This window comes from Oryx dammah, unplaced genomic scaffold (assembly GCF_014754425.2).
Source record: "Oryx dammah isolate SB20612 unplaced genomic scaffold, SCBI_Odam_1.1 HiC_scaffold_25, whole genome shotgun sequence".
NCBI classification, from domain to species: domain Eukaryota; kingdom Metazoa; phylum Chordata; class Mammalia; order Artiodactyla; family Bovidae; genus Oryx; species Oryx dammah.
This window is the reverse complement of record NW_024070209.1, coordinates 47,750,685-47,773,349: the sequence shown is the minus strand read 5'-3', so window position 1 is coordinate 47,773,349 and position 22,665 is coordinate 47,750,685. Positions and strand designations below refer to the sequence as shown.

At 46.2% G+C, this 22,665-nt stretch overlaps 1 protein-coding gene across 6 annotated transcripts in view; it reads right to left on the bottom strand.

Annotated features, from left to right (window-relative positions):
* REEP1 (receptor accessory protein 1) overlaps window positions 1–19,508 on the bottom strand; it is a 133,742-nt gene extending 114,234 nt beyond the window's left edge. For all 6 annotated transcript variants that reach the window (XM_040224291.1, XM_040224292.1, XM_040224295.1 and 3 more), the window contains exon 1: window positions 19,380–19,508. In XM_040224291.1, the coding sequence (XP_040080225.1) occupies window positions 19,380–19,411 (32 nt within the window). In that variant the 5' untranslated portion in view covers window positions 19,412–19,508. The remainder of the gene's footprint in view (window positions 1–19,379) is intronic.
* Window positions 19,509–22,665: the final 3,157 nt, after the last annotated feature.

The window sequence follows — 22,665 nt, the reverse complement described above, 5'->3', positions numbered from 1 at the left end:
GATGGACAGGGAGGCCTGGAGTGCTGCGATTCATGGGGTTGCAAAGAGTTGGACATGACTGAGTGACTGAACTGAACTGAACGATCAGCAGTGGTTATCTCCAGTAGCCTTCAGTAACCGGACCAAGTGGGGCTGAGTAGACCCAGGGGCATGTGCCCCAAGGGCAGCCACTGCTCAGCTCAGCGGATGCTGCCCTGCTCAAATCACCCTGGGGCCTCGACTGTCCGAGTCTTCCAGAGAAGACAGAAATCTGGATGTGGGTGCCACAGCTCTCAATTTTAAATGTGGTTAATGACTCAAATTTCAAATACCACAAGGCAAATAAGCACAGGTGAGCTGGTCTCAGCCTGGAAGCCACCATGCTTGCGACTCTGCATCCAACGAGAGGGGCTTTCCTGGTGGCTCAGTGGTAAAGAATCCACCTGCCAATGCAGGAGAAGCGATCCCTGGGTCGGGAAGATTCCCTGGAGGAGGGCACAGCAACCCACTCCAGTATTCTTGCCTGGAGAATCCCGTGGACAGAGTCTCATGTAGATGGGTGGGCTACAGTCTGTGGGGTCTCAAAGAGTCAGACACAACTGAGCGACTGAGCATGCCCGTACACACCATGGGGTAAAGGAAGGACAGCCCCACAGTGAGTGGGATGGTCCATCTATCTGGAAAGCTGCCTCCAGACTGTCTTCCCAGGATCAGAGCTCCCACTCCAAGTGACTTCACCCAGCCACACAGCTCCCAGCCTGGTGAAAGGCCTGCCGCAACCACTGCTGACCTCACCCTGCCCCCAGACGGCACCATGTCCTGCAGGGAAAGTACCTGCTCGCTCAGAGCCTCATTAAGCTCAAAGAGCTGCCCCCAGGGCAGTGCTGAGCCTCAGTTACACCTCGGAGGAGACTTCGGGGCTGGGCTGACCTCAGAGTTTGGAGGCCGCCTCTCCTGAGATGAGGCAAGCACAGGTGGGGGGAGCAAGCAGGAGGGCTGAGCCAGCCAAGCCAGGAAAGACAGCACCTGCGCTTGTTCAGTTGCTCAGATGAGTCCAACTCTTTGCAATCCCATGGACTACAGCATGACAGTCTTTCCTGTCCTCCACTATCTCTCAAACTCCTGGAGTTTGCTCAAACTCATGCCCATTGAGATAGTGATGCTATCTAACCAGACAGGTGTGTGACCAAAATCAGGAGAGCAAGATGCTTGCTAGGAGCTTCTGAGGAAGAAGCTTCCTTGTGTCCCACGAAAATACTCACAGAGATGCCCTCTTCCTCATGGACCCCAAACCCCCTAGAAGCTGCTAGAAATCACCATGTGTCCACAGGGGGAACCAGCCTTAACATTGGTGTAGGGGAGAGACCAAGAGAACCAGGTGCTGACCCTGGGCTGCTGGATCAAGCCTCATCTGAAGTCAGCTCCACCCTAGACTTTTAAGTTATGTGAGCCAGCGTGAGTTGTATTTTTTTTTTTCCTTGGAACCAAAAGAATTCTAACTGCTACACCTCTGAACCTCAGAAATGAGCACTCAAAAGGATATCATTATTTCCAATAGTATCAGAGAAGATATTTGGATATTTGGATATTACCCTCCCATTGAAAACAACTAAAAATTCTGGATTTAAAGAAACTGTAAATTTTTTCTTTTTTACCAAGTGATCAAGTTTAGTGGGCTTCCTCGGTGGCTCAGTGGTAAAGAATCCACCTGCCAATGCAGGAGATGTGGGCTCAATTCTTGGATTTGGAAGATCCCCTGGAGAAGGAAATGGCAACCCACTCCAGTGTTCTGGCCTGAGAAATTCCATGGACAGAGCCTGGTGGGCTACAATCTATGGGGTTACAAAGAGCTGGACATGACTTTGTGACTAAACAAGAACGACAACGAGTTTGATGTAATCAATCACGGGGGAGCCGGACATTCTGTCCACTTGACAGAAGGTAGTGGGAAGTGCATCTCACCATCTATCCAATGTTTGACTTGAGTCTAACCATGAGGACAAGTCTGACACGTCCAGAACATCTATATCACAGTCAAGAGTCTCCATAAAGTTGACAGGACTTCCAGGTGGCACCAGTGGTAAAGAACCCACCTGCCAATGCAGGAAATATAAGAGAAGCAAGTTCAATCCCTGGGTCAGGAAAACCCCTGGAGAAGGGCATGGCAACCCACTCCAATATTCGTGCCTGGAGAATCCCATGGACAGAGGAGCCTGGCAGGCTATAGTCCCCAGTGTTGCAAAGAGTTGGGACACGACTGAAGCGACTTAACATGCACAAATCGGGGGACTGTTCTAGGTCAGTCAAAGATGCAATAGCCAGATAACATGTGTGAGCTTTAACTGGATCCAAATAGAAACAAGAAAAAAATAAAGAGTTTCTTAAAAACTGGGGTTAGTTTGAGTATGGACCACATGTTGGATGAAGCCGTGGAGTGGCAGTTATTTTCGTTAAGTATGGAAATGATTGTTGATTGTATAGAACAGTGAATGGTTCTCAAGCAGGCTCCACAGACTTCTGGGAGACCTCCCCTTTCCAGGGGTTTCTGGGACCCTGTCCGAGGGTTCATGAGGTCAAAACAATTGTAATAATAATACGAAGACATCTGCCTTTTTCACTGTGTTGAATTTGCACTGATGGTGCAAAAACAGTAGAGGGTGAAACCACAGCCTTTGCATGAATCAAGGCAATGGCACTAAACCTTAGCAGTAGTCATTGTATTCCTCACCATGACCCAGTAGGAGGGGAAAAAAAAAAAGCCTGTTTCATTTGAGAATGTCATTGATGATGAAGCAGAAATCATCAGTTTTAGTAAATCTTGACCTTGGAGTAGAGTTGTTTTTAATATTTTGTGATGAAATGTGAAGTATGCATTAAGCACTGTTGCATACCAACGTATGATCACTGTCATGAGGAAAGCCCTTGGGTCATTGAGTTATGTGCTGATTATCCACTATTTTTCAGGGAACACTATGGCTACTTGATTGACTAACAAACCATGGTTATTCATCTGGCAAGCATGTTTTAGGAAATGAGTCCATTTCTTCAAGAAAAACAAATAAGGTTTGTTGTCAATGATAAAATTTGATATTTCAAGCAAAGACTAGAATTTTTGAAAATTTTCCTCTCCTACCATGAACTTGACAGTATCCTAAAACTTAAAAGACTTTTCTGATGAGATTGATGATGACATTAATGAAAGTGATTTTTTGATATTGTATATTTGTCAACATTTAGAAGGTCTGCATTTAACTTGGTGAATCAATAGTTTCTAAATGATTCATATGTGACATTACAAATAATGCATGGATAAAAGATCCATGAATTTAAAATATGTGGAAGGGGGCTTCCCTGGTGGCTCAGAGGCAAAGAATCTGCCTGCCAAAGCAGGAGACATGGGTGTGATCCCACACGCAGCAGGGCAACTAAGCCCATGCACCACAACTACGGAACCTGTGCTCTAGAGCTCGGAAACCACACATCCTGAGGCCATGCGCTGCAGCTACTAAAGACTGTGCACCCTAGAGCCTGTGTCCACACCAAGAGAAGCCATGGCGATGAGAAGCCCACACACCGAAGCTAGAAAAGAGCCCCCACTCAACCCAACTAGAAAAAAGCCCGCAAAGCAACCGAGACTCGGCACAGCCAAAACTAAACAAATAATTAAATAAATAAATAAACAATCTTAAAATATGTGGCGGGAACAGAGGCCATAAAGTATGACCAAATAGAAATAAGCAGCTAATTAGAGACAGATGTGGAGAAAATTATTCATAAGCAGAGGAGGGACTTCCCTGGTGGTCCAGTAGTTAAGACTCTACCTTGCAATGCAGGGGACATAGGATTCGATCCCTGGTAGGGGAACTAAGATCCTACCTGCTGCAGAGCAACTAAGCCCATGGGCCACAAGAAAAGATTTCTCATGACACAAGGAAGATCAGCAACTAAGACCCGATGCAGCCAAAGAAATAAATAAGTTTTTTGAAGTAGTAAAGACAAAAGAGGAATCAGAAATAAGAAATGAAGAGATATGGAAGACAGAGTAAGAATACCTACCATATATCTAATGAGAGCTAGATTTAAAAAAATTTTTTTTTAATTCCCTTTCTCCCCCACAATGGGGTAATTTGCTTATTGAAGTAGTGACATTAATCTCAATCATAAATATTGCTAATTTTAAAAAAAAAAGGAAAAAAGGAGTGGGGGACAGAAGCAATGTTAACTATCAATAAATTTGAAAAATTAGTAAAATGAATGAACTCTAAACTGACATTGACTCAAGAAAATAGAGAAAATCTAAAATCATCAAAGAAATCAAACAGATATGTTAAGTTTTTCCCACAGAATAATACACCTGGCCCTGATAATTTTTCTGGTAAGGTCACTTATTTTGCAAGAAAGAAATCCAATCTTACACAAATTATTCCAGAGTATAAAAAGGAAGATATATCTGCCCTCCACTTGGTTTATAAGGCTAGCATAATCTTTTTAACCAAACCAGACAAGACAGCACAGCTAATATAACTCACAAATATAATTTTAAAAAGAAAAACTAAATATTAATAAATTGAATCTCTGGTTGTCCTAACAACAAAAAAGAAAAATAACTTTATAACTAAGTTGCCTTTATCCAAGAAGGCAAAATTGATTAAAGGTAAAACTAATTAATAGAATTTGCCCTTAACAAATGAAAGACCAAAAAAATCATTATCATCTCCAAGGAAGCATCAGATAAAATACCATATCATTCAATAAAAAAAACTCTCAGCAAACTAGGATGAAAACAAAACTTACAACGATTAAGTTTTCTTTACCATTTAAAGCTTCTTTAAAGTTTTCTTTAAAAGTTTCTTTAAATTTTTCTTTTTAAAGTTCTCTGAAAACCCTATGGCAAGCACAATACTTTATGGGAAAATGCTGAAGCATTCCTCTTTAAATCAGGAACAAGACAAGAAGGTTTGCCTTCATCACTGGTTTTCATCTTGCACTAGAGATCTTAACCAGGATAGTGAGGGGTAGGGATAAAGGGGGATGATTACTGGACAGACACAACACTGTGCTCTTCTCAGATGGCATGACTCTATCTGGAAAGCCCAGAAGATCTATAGTATGACAAGGATGTAGTCTAACAAACAACTGGAAGATGAAAATTTTAATAAGATACCAAATACACAGGCATCAACAAACATCAAGTAACTGGGAATAAATCTAAAAAATGATACATAAGATATTTACATTAAAAATTATATTGAAAATCATTAAAGACCATAAACATAGATAGAGACCATGTTTATGGATTGGAACACTCGATACCTCAAGAATATCAATGTTACTACAATCAAACCCCCAAAAGATTTTTGAGTGAGTATGTGTATGTCTCTGTGTGTATGCATCTGTGTTGTAACATATAATTTTAAGATAATTCAAAACATGTATACGGAAGAGAAAGGGCTAAGGCACTTTTGAAGGTGGGGGGGACTTGCCAGGACAGATTCCAAGAATTTTCATAAAATTATGGTAATGAAAACAGTGGTATTGGTACAGGGCCAGACAAACTGTTCAAAGGAACAGAATAAAGAGCCCAGAATAGACTTACACATCATGGAAACTTACTTTATGACAGGCTGGAAATCACAGATGTAAAGAGACAGGACACACTTTATAATAAACGGGGCTATGACAATTGGTTTTCTTTATAGAAAAAAAAACCTCTCTAGTCCTATTCCACATCATACACCAAAATCATCTCAAAACAGATTAAGAAATTAATGTGAATAACAAAACTATTAAACTGCTCGCTAGGACAATAAAGTATAGCATCATGATTCCAGGTAAGTAAGGTTTTCCTAGGACACAAAAAGTATAAATTGTAAATGAAAAAATTGCTAAATCCATCACAATCATATTAAGAACTTCTGCTTATCAAAACACACCACGAAGAAAATGAAAAAATAAACCAGAAACTGGGAGAAAACACGTGTAATGCATAGTGACAGACGATTAGCATCTAAAATATTTAAAGAACTTCAAATCAGTTGGATAAGGATAAGAGAAAAATTGGCAAGACTTAAACAGGCTCTTCACAGAAAAGAGAACATGAATGGGCAATAAACATATGAAAAGATGTTCAACCTCATTAGTATTCAGGGAAATGCAAATTAAAACCTATAATGAGATTCCATTCTGTACCCACCAGACTGGCAAAAATTCCCAAGTGTGACAATAGCAAGAGATGGTAAAGACACGGCACAACTGAAGTAATATATTTCGCTGGAGAAAAGCATTTCAGATAGCAATTTATAACAAAAAAATGTGGAGACTTGCCAGGCCAGATACCAAGAATTTTCGTAAAAGTTACGGTATTGAAGACAGTGTGATCCTAGTGCAGGGTCAGACAAGTTGATTAATGAAATAGGATAAAAAACCCAGAAAGAGACCCATACATCTAGGAAACTTAATTTATGTTATTTGGCCTAGTGAAATCATGATACATATACCCTATGTGTCAGCCATTCCATTCTTAAAGAAATTTGTGCACCGGTGCACCAGGAAACACACACAAGAATGTTCACTGCAGAAATCCTTTCCTTTCACAAGCAAAACAGAAAAACAAAAATCTAGGAAGACCCCAAATGTCTGTAAACAGTGATATATTGATACAGTGAAGGTAACTTTCTATTTCTTAAACTGGTTGGGGAGTAAAGGAGCTTTCAGTTATTATCCATTACTGTGTATCCTAACCACTTCTTTGTAATCTTTTCTACTGACTCAATAATTACTTTTTACAAATCAAGGAGAATCTGGAAATAGACACAAAGTAAGAACATCAGAGTGTTCTTTCTTTAGGCTATTCTTTTTTTTTTTTTTTTTTATGTAGACCATTTAAAAAGTCTTTATTGAATGTTACAATACTGCTTCTGTTTTACCTTTTTTTTTTTTTTTGGCCCCAAGACATATAGGATCTTAGTTCCCCAAACAGGTATGGAATCCATACCCCCTGCATTGGAAGGTGAAGTCTTAATCACTGGCCGGACAGGGAAGTCCCTTTTTAGGCTATTCTTGAGTCCCCTCAGCTTGGCGGCAACAGAACCAGCAGTTTGGTGGGCTGAATTTTGTTTCCATTGTCCTTGTGCTCGGTGGTGCCCAACTCTTTGCGACCCAACGGACTGTAGCCTGCCAGACTCCCCTGCCCATGGGATTCTCCAGGCAAGAATACTGGAGTGGGTTGCCATTTCCTTCTCCAGGGGATCTTCCCGACCCAGGGATTGAACCCTGTTCTCCCACATTGCAGACAGATTCATCACCACCTGAGCCACCAGGGAAGAGGCTGGATTAATTTCTATCAGATGCTGCAGGAGTGATGCTGTTTTAGAACCAATGTTTATGCTAATCTCTCAGCTAAGGGTACAGAGACCATGCAGAATGTGTTCATTTAAACCCTAAATCCATATAAGGACAGGGCCATAGAAAGTTTCAAATTCCCAAGGGAGAGTTTCCCCCTACCAAGAACGCTGGGCAAGACAGACAAACTTCACTGCCATCTTCCTGTGCCAGTGGGTCTATGCTTTCACTCAGGACTAGGCTGCAAAATGCCCTTCAAGTCTGAGCTGTATGCAATGTTCAGCTCTGACTTATTACCCCCACAGACTCAAGGCCCCTCTTTTCTCTACTGAGATACTAAAATCAAGTTAGGCCAGTCCTCCAGGATGGTATATTAAAGATGGCTGCAAATTACTTCTCCCCATCCTATGGAGAGGGAGAGTCTAAACTCTTCAAATCTAGGATGGCCTTAGCAACTTGTTTGGCCAATAGAATGCAGCTGAAATACTGTCCTGGGACTTCTGAAACCAGCTGATGAAAAGTTTTGCAGGAGGCTTCCTTGATGGTCCAGTGGTTAAGAATTCACCTTGCAAGGCAGGGGACAAAGGTTTGATCCCTGGTGGGGGAATTAAGACCCCAATGAGGTGGAGCAGTTAAGCCCAGGTGGCACAACTAGAAAGTCTGCAAGCCACAAGGAAAGATCCCGTATGACAGTATCATGTGGGATCATGTGGGATCTTTCATTATGGTGCAGGGACTCTCTAGTTGTGAAACACGAGCTTTACAGTGTGCAAGCTCAGTTGTTGTGGGTTCAGTAGTTGCAACATGCAGGCTTAGTTGCTCCATGGAAAGTGGGATCTTAATTCCCCTACCAGGGATCGAACCCACATTGTACTGCACCAAGACCAGCCAACCTCTTAACAACTGGACTACTAGGGAAGTCCCTCTTGGACACTCACTTTTGTAGCTCTGAGCTACCACATAAGAAACTTGACTATTCCAAGGCCTCCATGCTGGAGAAATTACATAAAAAGACCAAGTGGAGAGGTCTCGGAACACACGAAAAGTGAGAGATGGCTAGTCTGCCACTTGTTGCCATTTGCATCATCCCACTTGAGACCCAGATACCACGGGGCAGAAATGAGTTTTGTGGTTCGTGTCCTGCCCAAATTCCTGAACACAGAGCCAGAGGAGATGATAACAAAACGGCTGCTGTTTGAAGCTAAATCTCAGGTTAGTCTGTTGTGCAGCCCAGCAAAACAATTCTCTCTCTGTCCTGTCTCTTGGCAAATTTAGATTTCATCCTAAAGTTTTAGAAAAACATTTCATTCCATTTTCTTATGGGAGGAGTTTCAGGCTATATAGTTTTCTATACTTCCAGAGGCAGAAGCCAAATCTTTCACTTAACAGATGAGAAAATTGAGGCTTAGAGAGGTTAAGCTATGTGTCATGGTCACGAATCCGGGTTCCACAAACCTAGGTTTAAAAAAGGATCTTCTAGCTGCTCTTACCTCCTGGGATGGCCCACATTGAGTCTGTGGGGTGTTGCTCTCTAAATAAATCCACTTCTTACCGATCACTTTGTCTCTCACTAAATTCTTTCCATGATAAGATATCAAGAACTTGAGCTTCATTAATTCCTGAGACGAGGTATAGTCTCAATTAAAAGACTGTGAGTTCAAGTCCCAATCTGAGTTATACAGTTTCACTTTGACATCACTTATTCTGATCACAAATCTCAGGTACAGGAGCTCCTCTGTGGGGCGTGCAGATGGTGGACAGGGCATGACAATACATCAAGAGGACCTAGTCATCATAAAAAATTTTTTTAAAAGATCTTCTAACCCCAGAGGGAATACAAAGTCATCATTCATATTTTTGTCTATTTATTTATTTATAAATAGAGGCATACGGGATCTTAGTTCCCCTACTAGGGATCAAACCCATGCCCTCCACCCCACCCTGCAGTGGAAGCAAGGAGTCTTAACCACTGGACCACCACGAAAGTCCCTGGATATTTTTTAAACACCTACTATGAGCTTAGAACCACTCTAGACACTAAAAAAGCAGCTACAAGATAAAACAGAAAAAAAGTCTCAAAACAAACCATGGAGATCATATCCTAGTAGAGAGATAGACCAGAAACAAGTAAGAAAAGAATTAAAAGCATAGTTTCCAGGAGGGACGAGAGCACAGAGGTGTGGGTGGGGGATATCTTGGAGAAGGTGATCAAAAGAGCCCTCTTCTGAATATGTGATATGTAAGCAGAGACGTAATGGAAAAAGGGAAAGGGCCATGCGTGATCCAGGGCAGTGTGTTCGGGGCCACGGCCCACCCACTCCAGGGTGTTCAGAGCAGAGGGCACAGCAAGTGCAAAGGCCTCTGGGTGGGACAAGCTTGTCACCCTCCAGGAATAACGAAGATGATGGGACTGAGTGAGCGATGTGGGAGCAGTACCAGGTGAGGTCAGCGCAGTGCGCAAGGGCTGGGCCGTGCTGAGTCTTGTTGAGAACGGTGAGGAGTCTGAGTTTTATTCTCTGTGTGACGAGAGATCTTTAGACAGTTTTTAAACAGTAGGGGAAAGCTATGATCTATTTTATTTTATTTTTTGAAATCTTTTCCCTGAATAAAGTATATTCCAATGAAAATTACTTTTAAAAAGGAATATATAATTTTTTAAAAAAGGGAAAAATATTTTCCTTTATAATATTTATTTATTGAAGTATAGTTTTTTTAATATATATATTTATTTGGCTGCACAGGGTCTTAGTTGTGGCACACAGCATCTTTTAGTTATAGGAGACCTCTTTAGTTGCGGCATGCAAACTCTTATTTGCGGCATGTGGGATCTAGTTCCTTGACCAGGAATCAAACCTAGGTCCCTGCTTTAGGAGCATGGAGTCTTAGCCACTGGACCACCAAGGAAGTCTCTATTGAAATATAGTTGATTTACAATAACGTGTTAGTTTCTGGTCTACGGCAGTGATTCAGTTATATAAATATATATGTGTGTGTGTTATATGTATGTGTGTGTATTATTTTTCACATTCTTTTCCATTATGGTTTATTTCTGGATACTGAATATAGTTCCTATGCTATACAGTAGGTTCTTGTTTATATATATATAAGTTTTATTTTTTTGGCCACATTGTGCCATACATGGGATCTTGGTTCCAAAACCAGGGAACAAACCCGTGCCCTCTGTAGTGGAAGCATGGAGTCTTAACCGCTGGACTGCTAGGCAAGTCCCAAGACCTCCTTTTAAAACCATCCAACAGAATAAAGAAAATAGGCCAGGAGAGAGAACGATTTTTCTACTGTGAAGAGGTAAAGGAGTATGTTAGCACTGTCCTGGTAGCAATAAGGGGAAAAAAAATGCCATCTCACCCCAACTTTAACAAAAAAAGGCCATGCAGAGGTTTGCAAAGCTGGTGAGGATTCATTCATTCAACATATATGGTGGTCACTGGGGCTGATTACAGATATTTCGTGAGATTGGAAGTCTCCACCCAGTTGAATTCAGGCTTGGTCATATGATCTTCTTTGGCCAATGAAATATGAGCAGAAATGACACATTTACTTCTGGTTAGAGGTACTTAAGAGCTGGTACATGACTCTCCATTTTCTTTCCATACTCCAGTGAATCCTGGTGCCTTATGTTGTAATAATGGCACCTGGAGACAAAAAATACTCAGTCAGCCTGAGTGATGACCATGAGCAGAGTGCCTCTGCCAACCCACAGTGAACAGGCAGCATAAGACAAGAAATAAATCTTTGCTGTCTCTAGCCACTGGGATTTAAGGGTTGTTGCTGCAGCATAACCCAGTCCATCCTTACCACTACAATAAATGTTTAATTCACACAGCACTATTTGGGACTTCCCTGGCGGTCCAGTGGTTAACACTCTGAGTTCCCAATGTAGGGAATGCAGGTTCGATTCCTGGTCAAGGAACTAAGATCTCACATGCTGCAAGGCACAGCCAAAAAAAAAACTATAAACACTCTTCAAGGCCTTCACTGTAGGATGTGGGATAGACCAAGGAATCAAAAGAGGAGCTGCAGGAACAGAGCCTGAGAAACCAGAATCAAGACTCTGGTGCCAGCTTCCTGCTTTCTATTCCTGCATCTCATTCCTATTTACCTCTGCTTTGCCATAATTACCCCTTCGGTCTCTACACATTCTTCTTGTGCCGGGTAGCCACCAGCAGTCCCACCTTCACATCTTTCCAGTTCTGGGTCCCCCAGGCAAGTCTATTCTCTCTCAGTTTCAAATCAAGAAACCCTGGGGAAAGGTCTAGGGGTTCCATTTGGGTCACATACCCACCGCTGAACCAATCTCTGTGCCCAAGGAAATGTGCAGCTAGGCCTGAGCCACTGCCCACATCCACAGTGGAGTGGAGTAGAGGGAGGTAGGATGGGGTATGTTACCAAGTGGGGATGGGAAACATATTTTGAAGCCCAAAGTACCATCCACATCCCTAAAGGAAGTGGAAAGGATATGAGTGTACAAGTACATGAGAAAAGCCAAGGGAGAATGTAACTGAGCTGAGGCTGGTGAAAGGCAAAGGAAAGCATGGCATATGTGTGATCACCCGAAGAGGACAGAGGCAGACTACAGAGCCACTGGCTGGACAGCTCCCTGTGCTGGTATCAAGGAGGCACCTGTGGTGTAGTACTGCCACGTAACTGACAAAGCCTGGTGGAGACAGGACATGAGGAGGGGATGTTGAGTCAGATAAAGGATGTTGCTCTCTGTTTACTAATTTAGGGAACAGTGGGATGGATCTTCTGTGATGGGGAACAGGCTAAGTTTGGAAGAGCAAATACTGAACTAATCTGTACGCTCCATTACCATCTTCCCTACATGAAACCTTATTGGTCTCCTTCACCAGTGAGCCCAACTCAGGTTTATACCCCATCTCAAGACTGGTCCCAGGCAACCTCCTGTATAAGAGATGAAACCCACCGGCCATCCTGGTTGAGGTATGCATACCATGCTTGAGAATTATAATACCAGGTTACCTGTCCAGATTCTTTCAGACACCCCTACTGTGTACCAGATACTTGGTTCTTTATATTTACTTTTTGTCTATAAATCAAAGGAAAGGCCCCCAGGGAAACTGAAATGAACCAAAGGGAAAACAATGCACTTCTGTGTGAAGATGGGTGAGATCTGAAAGTCAGAACAAACCATATGTATATAACTATCCAACTTCCAATCCATCAGGGCCTTCCCAAGGCCCAGAAGTGAGAGGAAAATATTCTCTTGGCCCAAATGCAAACTCTCTTAACACTTGTTGGTTCTTGGAAAATTTTCCACAGACACCAAGAATCCTGGTCACCAGTTGGGCATGTGCATGGCTCTTTGTTGGCAATAAAATTCCAAAGATGCCAGGGACTTCCCTGGTGGTCCAGAGGCTAAACTCTGGGCTCCCAATGCAGGGGACCCGGTTCAATCCCTGGTTGGGGAACTAGATCCCACTAGGCTGAAGCTAAGACCTGGCACTGCCAAATAAACAAACAAAAATAAATATTTTTTAAAATCTCCAAAGGCTATCGCACAGTCAAGTCTACCCCACCTCCCAGCCTCTTGAAATCCCTTGGACAACACACACTCACACACACACACACACATACACAATACAAAATAACCTTTCCAGGTGGCTACTTGAGGGTCTGATCCTCCCTTCTCTCATTCTTCTCAGGGCTCATTTTCCCTGCAGATAATATATACCCCAAAGAGGACAGCTCGCTTTAAGAGGAAGGGGAGGACTGAGCCATCACTAGCTCAGTGAGACCATCACTTGTCAGCTACCCTTCAAACTAAGACCCAGCAGGAAGAAGGGCACAAAAGCTACTTCCCAGCAGGCAGGCAGGATTAACAAACAAAAATCAGGGCAACAGAAAAGCAGCGCATCTAAGCTGATATTTTTCACTTCCTTGCGGATACTTGCCCCTGTTTATAAACAAACACGGTGCATATGGGCCAGCTGGGGGATCTGGGGAAAAGGAAGGGGCCCAGAGGAGCAATGGCTCTTGGAATGTCACCAAGAATGATGCTGGTCAAAAATCTTGTCTCATAGACCAGGAGCTGGAGAAGGGCATGGCAACCCACTCCAGTATTCTTGCCTGGAGAATCCCATGGACAGAGGAGCCTGGTGGACTACAGTCCATGCGGTCGCACAGAGTCAGACATGACTTGGCTACTAAACAACAACAGGCCGGAAGCAGAGCCCTAGCGTGGGTATGAGTTGCCCTCAGGACCCTGCTGGCAGGTCAGATCAGCACTTGGACTAGAACCTGTCATCTTTCCTCTCAACAATACAACTGAAATGTTCACCAGGCTCCTGCCCTGTACCACACCCAGTGCCAGGAGCAAAATCATTAACCCACCTGAACCCTCCATTAACAGGATCATATTTCTGCATGCCACTTTTCAGAGCAGGCCCCAAAGCAAAACAAGCTTATATTTAAGAGTGTATGGTTTTTTCTTTTTTCCATTTGTGTTGCAATAGTTGGGGAATATCCTGAGGACAACCCACATTCCTTCCAGACTCCTCTACGTGTCTATCCCTGACTCAGAGCACACAGATTTCACACTCCAAATCCCAACCCTAGGACTCAGCTAGATCTTCAGCTATCAATCCAAGACTCTGTTTTAAACATCAGACTTTCACTTTCTAAAAACTAACATTTTTTAAAGATGTGCAATGTGGAAAGGTGGCATTTTTTGGCACGTGAGTGTGTGCTTAGTCGCTCAGTCATGTCTGACTCTTTGTGACCCCACGGACTGTAGCCGACCAGGCTCCTCTGTCCATGGGGTTTCTCCAAGCAAGAATACTAGAGTGGATTGCCACGCCCTTCTCCAGGGCATCTTCCGAACCCAGGGATTGAACCCAGGTCTCCCACATTGCAGGTGGATTGTTTACCATCTGAGCCAACAGGGAAGCCCAAGAATACTGGAGTGGGTAGCCTAACCCTTCTCCGGGGGATCTTCCCGACCCAGGAATTGAACTGGGGTCTTCTGCATTGTAGGTGGATTCTTTATCAGCTGAGCTACCAGCGAAGCCCATTTTTCGGCATAGCTATTGGTTATTTAAAATTATTGGTGAATTAGGACTCTCCTTTTCCCCAAGCAGTGAGTTGGAGTTTTGGTCTACTATCCTAGTAAGTGGCTTCCTTGGTGGCTCAGTGGTAGAGAATCCATCAGCCAATACAGGAGACTAGGGTTCAATCCCTGGGTCAGAAAGATCCCCTAGAGTAGAAAATGGCAACCCACTCCAGTATTCCTGCCTAGAAAATCCCATGGACAGAGGAGCCTGGCGGGCCACAGTCCATGGAGTCACAGAGTCAGACACAACTTAGTGACTAAACCACAACAACCCAGTTAAGTGGTGGGAAGCTCTGGATCCATTTAGCCAACAGCCTGGGTCTCAGACTAAATTCTGTCCAGGGACCTTCTTAGTGGTCCAGTGGCTAAGACTCTGAGCTCCCAATGCAGGGGGCCCAGGTTTGATCCCTGGTCAGGAAACTAGATCCCACATGCTGAACTAAAGATTCCACATGCCACAACTGAGACCAGGTAATCAAATATATAAATAAATATCAAAAAAATTCTGTCCAGAGACAATGAGGCAACACCTGCTCCTCAGAATAAATGCTTCAAGACAGTGCATTCTCCCAAGAAGTGCAGAGGACACTCTGTGTGCCCCCAACTCCCCCCAGTGTACATGAATTTACCCTCCACAGTTTGAAATTCGTTCACACCTAGGCCTTGAGTGGTTTGGAAAGAAAACAAAGTATTTTAAAGAAGGCAAGCAGCCCAGGCCTAAATGAGCTTCCACGTTCCACGCAGTTATCAACCAGGTTTTAACAAAGCCAGCTTTGTTGTTGTTGCTATTTAGTTGCTAAGTCATGGCTGGCTCTTTGTGACGCCACAGACTGTAGCCCACCAGGCTCCTCTGTCGATGGGATTCTCCAGGCAAGAATCCTGGAGCGGGTTGCCATGCCCTCCTCAGGGGATCTTCCCGACCCAGGAGTGGAACATGCATCTCCTGCCCTGCAAGAGGGTTCTTTTCTTGGTGGAAAAGCCATCGAGGAAGCCCTAAGGGCTACCCTGCCACTGCACTAATATTTCTTCCTTAATTCTTCCCAGCTAAGTGAAGGGACTTAAGAGGAAGACAGCTGGCAAGAGAGAAGGATCTCAAATCGGTTCCCGTTCCAAGAGCTTTGCCCACTAACCTCTGTCCCCAGAGAATAACCCTGACCAGCTCCCTGGCTTATCCCAGGGCCTCTGACCTCATTCAACACAACCAACATTTACTGAGGGCACTGAGTACCAGGGACTTCACAAAAGAGCCTTGGGAGGGGGCAAGAGGTGGGAGAGGAAGAAAAGCCACCACCACTGCCCTCAAAATGCTCACAGTCCACGGCAACACAGACAGCCACAAACACAGCTGGCTGTCCCCAGACTCCATCAGCTTGTCTTGATGCCTCCGGTTGGAAGGAAGATACTCCCTCCCCATTCTCAGAACACAGCGATAGGTCTTCCTTACACATTCTTTGATGTGACAGAGGCTTACCAAATCATGAAAAGATTGCTTACAGGAAAAGGGACTTGTGGACAAAAATCATAGGACTTCATACTAGAAGTCTTGAAAGCTTGAAAGACATCATTTTAGGGCAAGGGCCGGCAGAGGTGGAAAAGGCACTGACCCCAAAATCCAGTGCCTGTGTTTTTCTCCAGCTCACCTCCTGCCCTGAGGCAAGGTACACTCCACTAAGAGTTTTACAGATGAGGGAAGAACTGGTTCAGCAGTTTTTATCAGCAGTAAAACCCACAAAGTTTCCAAATTACATTTGATCTAGAACCCCAATATATAAAACAAAGAAAAGGGATCAGGGCTGCAAGCCCACAGCCAACCCACTAATGCTAGGTGGCCACCAGGGCAGCCAGTTTGAAATCTGTAGGAATAACATCTGAAAGCTCCTTCCAGAATTTGTACACCCTCGCTTGGAGGACAGAAGGAGGGGATTCTCGTTGACTGAATGCTTTCAGTGGTCCCTGACAATTTATTAGTCAAGGACCATTGAAATCTCTGCAACAGTAACATGAGTTCAACTAGTGCTTGTGAACTAGTATCTCCTTGGATCTGAGCTGTGAATTGGGATGCTGGCAAGAGGCAGAACTGGGTTTTGAATCAAGGGTTTTCTGCCTCCAAACATGGGATTTCTACTCTTTGCTAAGGGGTGTGTGGAAATGTGGGCTGAATCAATAATCTCCTTGAATGGTAAATACAAACATACGTGCATATGTGCCTAGGAAAATACATCTTGACAAATACTCCTCTTAAAATTATTAGCTGGGCTTCCCAGGTGGCGCTAGCAGTAAAGAACCTGCCTGCCAATTCAAGAGACAAGAGAGGCGGATTTAATGGGTGGGTAGGGAAGATCCCCTGGAGGAGGGCATGGCAACCCACTCCAGTATTCTTGCCTGGAGAATCCCATGGACAGAGGAGCCTGATGGGCTACAGCCCTTGGGGCAGAAAAGAGTCAGACACAATTGAAGTGACTTAGCATACACACACATATGGTAGCCATGTAGATGATTTATAGTCTATATGGTCTACATTTTCTAATTTTCCTGTAATGAATAGGTATTTTTATACAAAACAGGTACTGCTTATTAAAATGGTTTTAACAATTCACAACTGCCACATGTTGGGTTTCTGTAGAATTAGGGGCTGGAGGGATAGGTGGTATCTCTGAACTTTTAGAGTTGACAGTGGGAATAACAACGCCAAATTCCAAAAACTCTCCCTTGGAGTAGAGGGCCCTGGGCGAAGGAGCAGTTCTCATGGTCATTTAACAGCTGGGGAAGGAGAGGGTGGGGCAAATTGAGAGACTAGAATGGATATATATACATTACTGTGGCTCAGACAGTAAAGAATCTACAATGCAGGAGACCTGGGTTCCATCCCTGGGTTGAGAAGATCCCCTGGAGGAGGGCACGACAACCCACTCCAGCATTCTTGCCTGGAGAATCCACACGGACCGAGAAGCCTGGCAGGCCACACTGCATGGGGTTGCAAAGAGTTGGACATGACTAAGCGATTAAGCACACATATGTAAAATAGCTAGTGGGAAGCTGCGGTATTACATGGGGAGCTCAGGCCAGTACTCAGTGATGACCTAGAGGTGTGCAAGGGAGGGCGTAGGGAGGCTCCAGAGGGAGAGGATATTTGTGCACTTACAGCTGATTCATGTTGTTGTACAGCAGAAACCAACATAACATTGCAAAGCAATTATCCTTCAATTAAAAATAAATAAATAAACAAAACATTCTCTGAAATGAAACTGTTCACTTCTGGGAAGTGTGGTTATTTTTGAAAATAACAGCAAGTCCCTAAGACCCCACCCAAACCTATGCTTCTCTTCTCCATTCCTCTCAGGGACCTCATATATAGGCTGAGGGTGCTAATAAAATTAAAGATGGTCACACGGACCCCTTATGACACATGGACCCCAGAAAGTCTGGCTCCTCAGTGTTCCAGCCCCAGCCCAGCAGGACCTATGGGGAGTGAGCCCTCCAGCCTGGCCAACTCAACTCTCTGGCCCCACCCTGAAGTCCCCCCAGAAGCCACTTGAAAATATGACAATCACAGCACTACTTCAGGAGGAAAAAAACAACAAAAAACCACCCAGAAGGCAAGACAGGCCTTGATCGGGCATGAGGTGGGGCCAGCCACCGTGCCAGCCACTTCCCTGGGTTATTCATGCCAGCCCTGCCCGCAGAAATCTTCTAAATATTTAACATGCCACCTCTAGGTACAGCACAAACCCCCAGCAGGCGGCAACAGCTGCGGACAGGCCCGCAAGGAATGAACAGCTCAGGGGGCTGAAAGGCACACGCACTGGCTTTGGGAGGAAAGCCCAGAACGGTGGCCGGGAGACAATGCTGAGTACTGCTTCCGAAAGCGGCCCCGACCGGCTTCTCTGAAAAGCAGGAAAGAAGGGGTAGGAGATGGGAGGTGTTTCCAAACGTGGAGGGTGATGGTGCAGAATCAACCAGAGTCGGGAGCCCCTCTTTCTCAGACAAAGAAAAAACCAGAATCGCACCACCTGGCCCCCCTTCCCAGACCAATTTCACCCCGGTTCCCCGAGCAGGTGGCAAATCTGACTCAGGAGAGGCTGGTCAACGAAGGGGAGGAACTCAAATAGATGGCTATGTCTACCTCCAAAGGAGGACAAATCCACGAGAGAAGGAACTCTTCAAAGGTCTAGTAAGCTCTGGGGCTTGTCAGAGCAGAAAACGCCCCCCACGCCCACCCGCGATGACTTCACGCAGGCCTCACCCCGGATGACTCTGCGCTCTCCTGCAAGGCCGGGGAGGTGTCATCGCCACCGTCAGGGTGGCCGTCTGTCACTTGGAAATTTCCCGGAGATACCTATCTCTCTCCTTCAAACCCCCCGCCAAAGGACCCAGACAAGGGGACGCGAGATTCAGAAGGGTCCTTCTCCGTCCCACTTCCCTTGGCCGCTGTCAATTTGAGAACCCTAAAAAGGAGTCTTTTTCAACCCCCCTGGGGAGCCCCGCCTCTGCCTCTCTGCCCTTCTCCGCGACTACCCCTCCAGGCAGCGCCCAGGCTATGCTGTCAATTTCACCCGACAAAAGCGTAGCGGCGGGGCGATCGCAGGCCAGCGTTTCTCACCCAAGGAGAGGGACGCGTGTCCCCGCGGCGCGCCCACTCGGGGCCTCTACCAAGCCCATCAAGCGGGGGAACAAAGCGGCCGGGCGCGGCGACACGCGGCCCCCGGCGCAGCCCCGTGCGCCCCAGCCCTAGCGGCCCCACCCGCCGGTCCCCCGCGCCCCGGGCCCTGCCCCGCAGCCGCGTCCTGCGCCGCCCGATCGCCAGCGACCTCGGCAGCTACTGTACCTGCTAAATTTAGCGGCCGCCGGGTATTAATAGCCGGAGCCACCCGGGCCGGCGTTCTGCAGGGGCGCGCGCAGCCCCCGGGGCCGGCGGCGGAGAAGGAGGGAAAGGAAGGAACGAAGGGACGCGGGGAAGGAGGCCACTTACACCACCAGCCTGGAGATGATCCATGCCACCATGGCGGGGGCCGGGCGGGCGCAGCTCGGCGACGCGGGGCGGCTCGGCTGCGGCGCTCCGGGCACGTCCGTCCGCGCACGGCCGCCGCCGCCAGACTGAACGCGCCCGCCGCCCTGCCTGGCGCTCGCGCGTCGGCGCAGCCGCGGCACGTTCCGGCGGCGGCCCCAGCCCCCCGGGGCACCGCGGGCCCGCGGCGATTGGGCGGCGAGCGGCTCGGGCTCCCGCGGGACCCGCCCCGCCCCGCTGGCCCCGGGTCCCCCGGCTAAATTCGGGCGGTTCCTCAGCGCGCCCCGGTGCCCCCGCCGTTCACAAGGGGATCCTGCGGTGGCCTAGTGGGCAGGACAGAGACCCCGGGGCCGCCCCACCCTCTGTGCTCCGGGGGATAAACTGAGGCGTGGACTTGGGGAATCTGTGTCCACCTGTTCTGACTGGAATACAGTCATCCCTTGCCCGGATACTGCGCTGGCCTCGTAAAGGACTTGGCCACATCTGACTGCTCCAGTTGTCCCCCCGCAAGCCGTTATCCGCCTAAGAAACAAATCTGGGCCTGTGTCTCCCGTGGTTAAAATGCTGAAGAGTTCCTACAAAATCTGGTCTCTGCCTACAAACTCACAGCTACCACCATGGCCCAGATCCCCGCTCCGGGCCTTTTTACTTCAGGCATTTTGGACTTAGACCACGTTGTCCCCTCTCCCCCGTTTATACACTCCATGCCGTGTCTCCTTCTTTAAGGCTCAGATAAGGGTTATTTCCTAAGGACAGCCTTTCCTGGAGGCTGCTCCAGCGTCTCTGTGTCGAAGTGGCTCCAAGTGACCCGGAGGAAGAGAGAAGCTGGTATTGCCTAGCGCCAGTGCCCTGAGGAGCCATTTTGGAGTCTTAAGCAAAAGGGAAAATATGCATCTGGAGCGTTTGTTTTGTTTTTAAACATTGCACTAAATGTGATTTATCTTGATAACTGCGTCTTGCGGCAACCCCTTACATTTTGCCACTGAAAAAGTGCCTCAACCTTCTCACCCAAATCCTGGCCCTTATTATAGACGTGCTCCCTGGTACATTATTCCTTGGGAGCTTGAAAAACCTTTGTCTACTGCGCCTGCCCTTGGCCGCTGCTTTCCTCACTGCCTCCATGGTGCCTTCTGAGAGCCTCTGCTTTGCTGATGCGATGTCATGTATAATTCAGCGTCAGATGCCAGAGACACAGGAAAGAGCCAGCTTAAAGCCTTCTTTAAAGGAAACTTGCCCAAGACAGCCTTCCTAGCAGAGGAGAGGGGACCTCAGTCCTTGGAAAGAGGCTGAAAATATTCCTTCAGAGGGAGCAGAGAGACAGCGAGGGTGCAGTACAGGCAGGAAAAAGACCTTGCCCACAATAAGGGAGCGGGAAACAAGACATTCTCTATGATAAGGGGTCTCCTAAGAGGGCTTTCCCAGGTGGCTCAATCAGTGAGGAATCCGCCTGCAATGCAGGAGACCTGAGTTCGATCCCTGGGTTGGGAAGATTCCCTGGGGAGGGAAATGGCAGCCCACTCCAGTATTCTTGCTGGGAAATCCATGGACAGAGGAGCCTGATGGGATCCAGGCCACAGGGTCACCAGAGTTGGACACAACTTAGTGTCTAAACCACCAAAGAACCCATAAAATACCTGTAATAGAGTTGTTGTTTAATGCTGTTTTGACCCAGGTTTGAGGCCCAGCAGGGACTAGTCAGTTCCCCTTCGTTGGCAGCCAAATAAGTCCACACCCCACCACCTGCCTTATCAGAGTCTGGCACAGGCCACCATAACCCAGCTTATCACTCCGGGGCCAAATACCAGATGGCCAGGGACAGCTTTTATGTCCTCCATCCCACCAAAATTATTCAAATTAGCCAGTCCTAAACCTGTTTATCCTGCCTTGCTTTTTCCTTCCCACGGAAACCACGATTTCCCTCTGTCTGTCTGCCTTGTCACCCACCCCCATGTTTACAGCGAGTAGCCCTGTGCTCCGGGTATGCTCTGTCCAGGGAACCGTGAGTATAACAAAGCTGTAAACCTTTTTGCTTTCTCTCTCCTGATCCAGCCTCATCATACCTGACTCAAGGTAATATGGTGAACATAGTTGTTGTTCAGCTGCTAAATCATGTCTGACTCTTTGTGACCCCATGGACTGCAGCCCACCAGGCTCCTCTGTCCATGGGATTTCCTAGGCAAGAATACTAGAGTGGGTTGCCATTTCCTTCTCCAGGAGATCTTCCCAGATCAGGGATCAAACAGATGTCTCCTGCATTGATAAGTGGATTCTTTACCACTGAGCCACCAGAGAAGCCCGGTGAAAACAGTATCCCACAAGAAAAAGCTTGGAATACCTACTAGACAGATTAGGACAATACCAAGCTAATAGGAATTTCCTCCATCCCTCCCCGCACCCAGGTCAGAAAATATTGTTAGTGGTTTTGGGGGGTGGATATTGGAGGAAAATCACAGTTTAAAGAGAGACTTTTGGTGGGAAATTAGAGAAGCTGGTCACATGGTATTTCTCTTCTAATTGTTTTTGTTGTTTAGCTGCTAAGTCGTGTCCGGCTCTTTTGTGACCAAATGGACTGTAGCCTGCCAGGCTCCTCTGTCTGTGAGATTTCCCAGGCAAGAATATTGGAGTGGGTTTGCTAATTCCTCCTCCAGGGGATCTTCCCGGCCCGGGGACTGAACCTGCATCCCCTGCATTGGCAGGAAGTTTCTTTATCACTGAGCCACCAGGGAAGCCCTTCTCTCCTGAAGATGCCCCCTATTCCTAGAAATAGAATTCTCAGGTTTGACTGATGCACACAACTGGACATTTTCATTAACGAAATGAGACTATTCTTGGGATTAAAATATCTGAAAATCTTTCTGTTATCTGGAGTACCAAAAAGCTAGTGGGACCAACCAGATTTCATTCAAGGGTTGGGGAAAAAAAACATGTTCAACAGCACAAACAGGCAGGGGAGGGGAAAGAACACAGAGAGAAGAAAGTTGCTTTTCTATTTCTTTCTATCTCTTTCAGGGTAACTGTTACATGTGTTAACTCTCTCCTTCATAGACTCCTTCCAGTTTGTCCTTGACCCTGGAAAACTTCAGGCCAGAGGAATAGATAGAGCCTTTGAAACAATGAGACTCTTGCAGCCCTATCAGCTGGTTCGCTTTATTTCTCACATGAATTGCTGTTGCCGTGGATACTTAGGTGGATACTTACAATCTGTTTCCCCCATACCCTTTCTTCTGGGAAGAGCAATCCATTTTGCATC